Here is a 7,929-nt window from a genome sequence, read left to right on the forward strand (position 1 = left end):
AAAAAGTCACGATCATAAAAATGTCACTTTTGTCCTAATCAAATATGAGGCCAGAAGGACCACTATCCTGCAATATGTTAAACTTACATGACCTTCAACACTTTCATCAATTGGTAGGTCTATTCTAGGTCCATTAGTGGTCCTTCCATTACAAATATATATACTAACAGTTTCCTCTGATTTACATTTGAAATTCATAAATGTTGAGTGACAGTTTTTGGTCCGTCAATAAATTATTTAACCAAACATACTTAATCGACACAGATTAGGTAAATGATTGCTGCCATTGATCTAATTTTACATTATATCAAATGGTCATATTTATTTGCAGTATTATTCTTATTAATTTCCGGTGTTTAATTGCCCTCTATAATCATGGATACAATGATATCTTAATTAACAAGAGAAAGTGAGAGAAGAAAGCTACATCTAATATTACAAATAATACTTGCGGATGCATATATGAAGTTGCTTGCTTTAGCCGGCTATTCATATATTTATTTTCCAAGTCTATTTATGTCGCTGTATTGATGATGTGCTTAATTAGTAATAATGATACTTCTTTAATATTCATTTGCAAATTTCCAAAAAGTATTGACTTTTGGATATGAAGTTTTTTCTTTGGTATTTAGTTTTATAATTCAATCTATATGAGGATAAAGGATTCGTCAAAATCGCTAAATTTTATTGCAAAGTGACATAAGATGAAGTAATGACAAACAATATATTTTCATTCCAATAAATTCTTTACGGACTTAGTGTTATTCACGGTATACTTTTTTTAAGTGTTGTGGATTTAATTAGAACTAATGATGTATCCCTCAAGGATTTAAAAATGCCAATATAGGAATGCTCAAAGTAGCGATGACATAGACCAAGGCACAATATGAGTTTAAATACATAATGGTCGTTGCATATATATTAAAGTAGTAAGCTAAATGCTTTAAACATACAATCTTGTTATTTGTATATAGTTTTTCAATTATTTTTGTTTTTTTTTTTGGTGTAGAATTATTTTTGTTTGAAAGAACACAAGAAAATGTTTTCCTCTAATTTGTTTCATCCAAAATAAGGACAGAAGGAGTGGAGAGATTTGGGTTGGTTTTTGGATAAAGGGGAAATACTACCAACTATATTTGCATCTGAATTGAATGAATGCGAGGTCGAGGAGTATCATATTATTATTTTCATATTTTTTGAAAAAATCAAATAGGAATGAAACCTTAAAAAAATTCATTGAAAAAAGAGGGATTTTAGAATACCTCGGTATTCTTTTGTTTCTCGTCTCCGCTTGTGTTGCTGGGCTATGAATTACCGACATTTCAAAAATTTTGATGTGTCATATCCGACACTCCCCGATGTTCCAACACGAGTTGTAGAGACTCAAAAAAGATTCAAAGAGTGCGTTGCATTGCATTTTTAGCTCCAACTATTAGATTTGTTGGATTACGATTACTATTTTATTGAGTTTAATATAAATATTTGGGTTATCGTATGTTTCTTTGCAAAATTGATGTCTATTATAAGTTTAACTTCATTTTTTGGTTAAGTTATTGAATATCACATATAATATACACTACATAAATTAAAAGTATTATTTAATATCAAAATGTGTTCTAACATATCGAAATATAATATTTTTTAGAATTAACGTGTCAGAATGTCGTGTCATATCATATCCCGTGTGGATATCGGTGCTATATAGCTACTGGGTTTGAACCGAGTCATTTGTGGTTAAAAGGAAAGCTACTCGTGAAACCAGCAACTGTTGCTGTAACGAGCCCAATTACTGCTACCAGCCCAGGTGTTGTTAATCCACCAGTGGCTATATTGGACTGAGGGAATAGGGATAGAAAGGGGTTAAAGAAACCCAAACGATTGTCTGATTATATAGTGGGGTGATTAGGCCTTAGCCCAACCCTTCTTGCACATTTGCTTTCTTTGCACATTTGCCCTTTACCAGAATAGATGCTTGGCGTGTCACGTGGTCTCACTAGTCTTAGACTATGAAGAACCGATACTTTAAAAATCTTGACTTGTCGGGTCCGATATTTTTCAATATTTTTCGACCGACACTCCAACACGCATTATAGAAATTCAAAAAAAGATTCAAAAGTTGCATTGAGTTTTTAGTTCCAACTATTAGATGCGTTGGATTACGATTATCATTTTATTGAATTTAATATAAATATTTGGGATATCTTATGTTTCTTTGCAAAATTGATGAATATTATAAGTTTAGTGTCATTTTTTTGTTAAATTATTGAATATTAAATATAATATACACTACATAAATTAAAAATATTATTTAATATCAAAACGTGTCGAAATCTAATATTTTTTAGAATTAACGTGTCGGAGTGTCGTGTCGTATCGTTTCACGTGTTCCGTGTCAGTATCGGTGCTACATAGGTCTTAGACACTGACGCACGCTACATTGAGTATTAAGACAACCATTTATATAACTTCAGAATAAATAAAATATAACTATTTTTGATTAAATTATATTCTTATTACATTATTGTTCTTTGTAATTTCACTTATTAAAAACACTAATTTTTTTTAATCTTCAAAAATAAAATAAAAAACACTAAAAGAGACAAATATTTATTGTCCTTTTGGACCGTGCACTAGGTCTTGTACTCTAGGCCAGCCACTAGGCAAATAACAAGGGTTGTGATGCAATCTCAGAGAGAGAGAGAGATCAGTTACGTAACAAGAAAGAGAACTTTATTATACAATTCATATCCACCATTGAATACAAGCACTCCTTTTATATCTATCCTATTACATTTAATCATCTAGTAACTAAGGCTAACTACTTTTCCAAATGCAACCAACTCTAACTTCTCCTAAACTTCCGGAACTGACTTATCAGATGTAATCCTTATGCCAAACGGGTAACTTGGGTTGACATCCAGTAGTTGAACGAGTTTGTACTGCATCACTACTCCCCCCAATCACAGGGACCTTGTCCTTAAGGTCAAAATGAGGATATGCAAGACGAAAATCATGCTCAAACTCCCACGAAGCCTCCTCGACAGTAGAATGTGACCACTGGACCAGTAATTGTGTTTGGCGACGGCGTTGTCCCACCGAACGTTTAGCCAATATTGCTAAAGGTTGTTGAACTGGTCTGTTATCAATGACATCCAGTGGCAATTCAGCGGCCAAAGTGTTTGCAGGCCCGTAAAATTTCTTAAGCACCGAAACATGAAAGGTAGGGTGAATTCTACACCCATCAGGGAGTCTCAAACAGTAAGAAACTGGACTTAAGACAGCAACCACAGGGGATGGCCCATAAAAACGCTTCGACAATTTATGGTTAGCACGACGAAGCACTGAGACTTGGCGGTAAGGTTGAAGCTTCAACAAGACCAAGTCACCCACTTGAAAAGTACGATCAACACGGTGCTTGTCGGATAACAACTTCATGCGTTGTTGAGCACGCGATAAATTGCGTTTCAAAGAACTAAGCAGCTCATTACGCTCAGATAAGATATTGTCAACCGCAGCAACACTGGCCAAACCACGAGGATAAAAAGGAATGGATGGTGGAGGCTTACCATACAGGGCTTGATACGGTGACATTTGAATTGAAGAGTGGGTTGCTGTATTATAATGGAGCTCAGCCCAAGATAAAAGCGAAACCCAAGCATTGTTTTTTTCATGGCAATAGGCCTGAAGGTACTGTTCCAGGTACCTGTTGGTGACCTCACTCTGCCCATCCGTTTGGGGATGGTAGGCAGAGCTCATCTTGAGCTTCGTTCCACTCAAGGTAAAAAGTTGCTGCCAAAATCGGCTGAGGAATACACTGTCACGATCAGAAACTAATGAGCGTGGAAACCCATGTAGTTTAATGACCATATCGGAGAACAACTGAGTAGCCAACACAGCAGTGAACTTAGTGGGCAATGCTCCAAAGTGAGCATACTTGGTGAAACGATCTACGACTACCAGGATCACAGTCAAGCCTCGCGAAGCTGGAAGACCCGTGATGAAGTCCAGGGTCAGGTCTTCAAAAGTGCCTTCAGGTATGGGAAGTGGATGTAGTAAACCACTTGGAGCTGTGTTCACTGGTTTAATAGCTTGGCACGTAGGACATTGCTGCACAAAGGCCCGAACATCATCTTTCATACCAGTCCAAAAGAAATTGGTAGAGAGTCGTAAGAATGTTCGAAGGACTCCAGCATGGCCCCCAACCAATGAGCAATGGGCCTCATGTAAAAGAGTGGGCCGTAATACAGAAGTGGAACTAAGCAAGAATCGTTTTTTATGGAACAGAATTCCATTCTTGCAAGAGATAAAAGGATGTAGCTTCTGACCCGTTGAAATGCGATGATGCATATCCAAAAGGTCTGATGCCATGTGATTCTCCGCAGCAATTTGCTCCAAGATTTCGAAAGAAGGTTCTGATACAGCAACACAACAAGAACCAATCAGCAAGGATTCATGTTGACGAGAAAGGCCATCAGCAATGACATTCGAAGACCCTGGCTTATACTCCACCGTGAAAGAGTAACCCATGAGTTTAGAAACGTATTTCTGCTGCTCAGGAGTTTGAATAGTATGAGATAATATCTCACGAATACTCTGATGGTCTGTGCGAATTACGAAAGGAGCCCCAAGCAGATACGAGCGCCATTTCTTCACAGCTTCTACAATGGCATATAACTCCCGTACATAAGTGCTTGCGGAGACCATACGGAAACCCAACTTCTTGCTAAAAAAAGCAATGGGCTTTCCAAGCTGCAGGAGGACAGCTCCAATGCTAGATGAGGATGCATCGGATTCCACAATAAATGGCAAGGTGAAATCTGGTAAGGACAATATTGGAGTAGTGGTCATGGCTTCTTTCAAAGTAGAGAAGGCAATATCAGCATCGGTAGACCAGATGAATTTGTCAGAGCTTAACAGGTTAGTCAAAGGGGTTGCAATAGCTGCATACCCTTTAACAAAACGGCGGTAATATCCTGTTAATCCCAGGAATGCACGTAGAGCTTTCACCGACATGGGTTGTGGCCAAGACACCATCGCTGCAATTTTCTTTGGGTCAGCTTGGACGCCCGAAGCAGATACAACATGACCAAGATAATCAATCTCAGACACAACAAACGAGCATTTGGAAAGTTTAACAAAATATTGATGGTGCTGCAAGCACTCCAATGTGGTACCCAAATGGGAAAAATGCTCATCAATGGACCTGCTAAATACTAGGATATCGTCAAAAAAAACAATTATGAATTTACGAAGATAAGGACGAAAAATACTGTTCATGGCCAATTGAAATGTTGATGGCGCGTTTGTTAAACCAAACGGCATTACCAGAAATTCGTAATGGCCGTCATGGGTTCGGAAGGCTGTCTTAAGGATATCAGAATCAGTGACCCTTATCTAATGATACCCTGCGCGTAGGTCAAGCTTCGAGAAGATGGAGGCATGGCAAAGTTCGTCCAACAGCTCGTCTATTGTTGGGATAGGGAAGCAGTCTCGAATTGTTATGGCGTTAAGTGCTCTGTAGTCGATGCACATACGCCAAGAGCCATCACTCTTCTTCACCAGTAAAACAGGGGATGAGTAGGGACTGGTGCTTGAGCGTATATAACCAGCAGCCAACAAACCCTGGACTTGTTTCTCAATTTCAGCTTTCTGGGAATGGCCATAACGGTATGGTTTCACATTTACCGGTTTGGAGTTCTCAATCAAGTGGATGGAATGGTCAATACTCTGAAAAGGCGGCAGTGATTGAGGGATGGAAAAAACCGAATGAAACTTGGCTATAACCTGCCAAATGTCCTGCTGTACCAAGGTTTTCAAATTCATAATCTCATCTGAGATATGATCTGCTGCAGATTCCTCAGAAACCAATGAGAGGCAATTGGAATTAAAAGACTTAGCGTCTGTAATGGCCTTTAACTGCACCACTTGGCCATTGTGAGAAAATTCCATAGACAGATCAACATAATTATGTACAACCTTGCCCAATGATTCAAGCCATGGCATACCCAGAATAATATGCAAATCTTTAAGATCCAAAATCCAAAGATCAACACAGCATTTGAAACTTTGAATTTGTAATGAAACAGCCAAACATTTCATATTGCACAACATAAATTCACCATTACCAAGAATTACCTTCATGCTACGAGATTGGGATATTGGAAGTCCCAACTGAATAGCTACATGTTTCTGGATGAAATTATGGGAGCTACCAGAATCCACCATAACCCTAACATCACCCGTGCCTACACGCGCGATGAACTGCAGCAATTTCGACATTGAACTCATTGAAAGGGCATTGAGTGCTGCTTCTTGTAACGTTTGAGGCATCTCATTCGACTGCCACACTATTTCCTCATCAGGCTCAACATCCTGATCATCCCCATCACCAATTAACAAGAGCATTTTTGATTTGCAACGATGACCTATGGACCATTTTTCTTCACAAGAAAAGCATAGGCCAAGCTCTCTTCGTTTCTTGGCTTCTTCAGGTGGTAATCGCTTGACTGTCAAGGAATTTGCTGTTGGTGCAACATGAGTTGGACCATCAACTGTTGATACTGATTGTGGTGAAGGTGAAGGAACGTAACGCGAGTTGGACTTTCGTGCGGGATTAGAAAAAGAAGAACGTAGATCACGATGATGAGCATCATACGTGAACGCCAATTGTATTGCTTGATGCAAGGTCTTGGGTTCATGTAATTGAATCACACGTCGAAGCTCAAGACTCAATCCGGATGCAAAAAAACTCAAGAGCAGATCATCAGGTAAACCAGGGACCTGGTTCATCAAGATTTCGAAATCGCGCACATAATCTGTCAAAGAGCCAACCTGTGATAACTTGGAAAGTGCACCACGCATGTCAGTGTACGAATCACCACCAAAACGCTGACGAACGACTAAGGTGAACTGATCCCAGTGTTGAACCGTACCACTATTATGGATCCATTGAAACCATGAAGCTGCTGCTCCCTCCATTCGTAAGCCAGCAAGTTCGACCTTCAGTTCCTCAGGAATTTGTTGGATCCTAAAGAACATCTCACATTTAAAGATCCATAAATGAGGGTTCTTGCCTTCAAATAATGGAATCTCCATTTTAATGGAACGCAAGGCGATGCGTTGCTCGTGGCCAGCACCATTCATATTCGGTTGTTGGTGGTTGTGATTCACCGGAGGAGGAGGAGGTATAGTCGGTGACGGAAAATCGCGAATTCGAGAATCAATGGCATTAAAACGTAACTCGAAAAAATTTGTAAGACGAGTTTCCATTGCTTCTGTCAATTGGTTGATATGCTGATGAATTTCAGCACGAGTGTTTGCCAATTCCTCTGCTAAATCCTGTACTCGCATGGTGGCGGAGTTCAAGAACAATGAAAGCACCAGTGATGCAATCTCAGAGAAAGAGAGATCAGTTACGTAACAAGAAAGAGAACTTTATTATACAATTCATATCCACCATTGAATACAAGCACTCCTTTTATATCTATCCTATTACATTTAATCATCTAGTAACTAAGGCTAACTACTTTTCCAAATGCAACCAACTCTAACTTCTTCTCCTAAACTTCCGGAACTGACTTATCAGATGTAATCCTTATGCCAAACGGGTAACTTGGGTTGACATCCAGTAGTTGAACGAGTTTGTACTGCATCAGGTTGAACTTCTGCATCCCTACAGTAGGATAAATACTCCTTCATTACACCTGATTCACTCACAATGGGGCCCACCATGGCAGAAAAATATGACTCACACCTTTTACACACTATTCGTTGTGAGAGTGCATTCTCTCTCGTGTGCTAATTAACATGATCATGTTATGTGGGACAATCATAATCATATTTGAGTGAATTAACGGTGTCAAGGAAGGAGAGAGAAAAAATATAAAGATAGAAAGTTACTCAATCATCACCATTAATTTAATTATTAAT

General features: G+C 38.8%; 1 protein-coding gene across 1 annotated transcript; it reads right to left on the bottom strand.

Annotated features, from left to right (window-relative positions):
• Window positions 1-5,394: 5,394 nt before the first annotated feature.
• On the bottom strand, window positions 5,395-7,350 carry LOC133286741 (uncharacterized). Its single transcript, XM_061484191.1, has one exon. The coding sequence runs from the start codon at window positions 7,348-7,350 to the stop codon at window positions 5,395-5,397; it is 1,956 nt and encodes a 651-aa protein (XP_061340175.1).
• Between the last annotated feature and the right edge of the window lie 579 nt (window positions 7,351-7,929).

This window comes from Gastrolobium bilobum, unplaced genomic scaffold (assembly GCF_033153095.1).
Source record: "Gastrolobium bilobum isolate Gb01-03AN ecotype WA unplaced genomic scaffold, APGP_CSIRO_Gbil_v1 utg16848, whole genome shotgun sequence".
Taxonomy (NCBI): domain Eukaryota; kingdom Viridiplantae; phylum Streptophyta; class Magnoliopsida; order Fabales; family Fabaceae; genus Gastrolobium; species Gastrolobium bilobum.

Coding starts and splice junctions, on each gene's coding strand:
- LOC133286741 (XM_061484191.1), bottom strand. CDS start 7,350: ATGCGAGTACAGGATTTAGCAGAGGAATTGGCAAACACTCGTGCTGAA.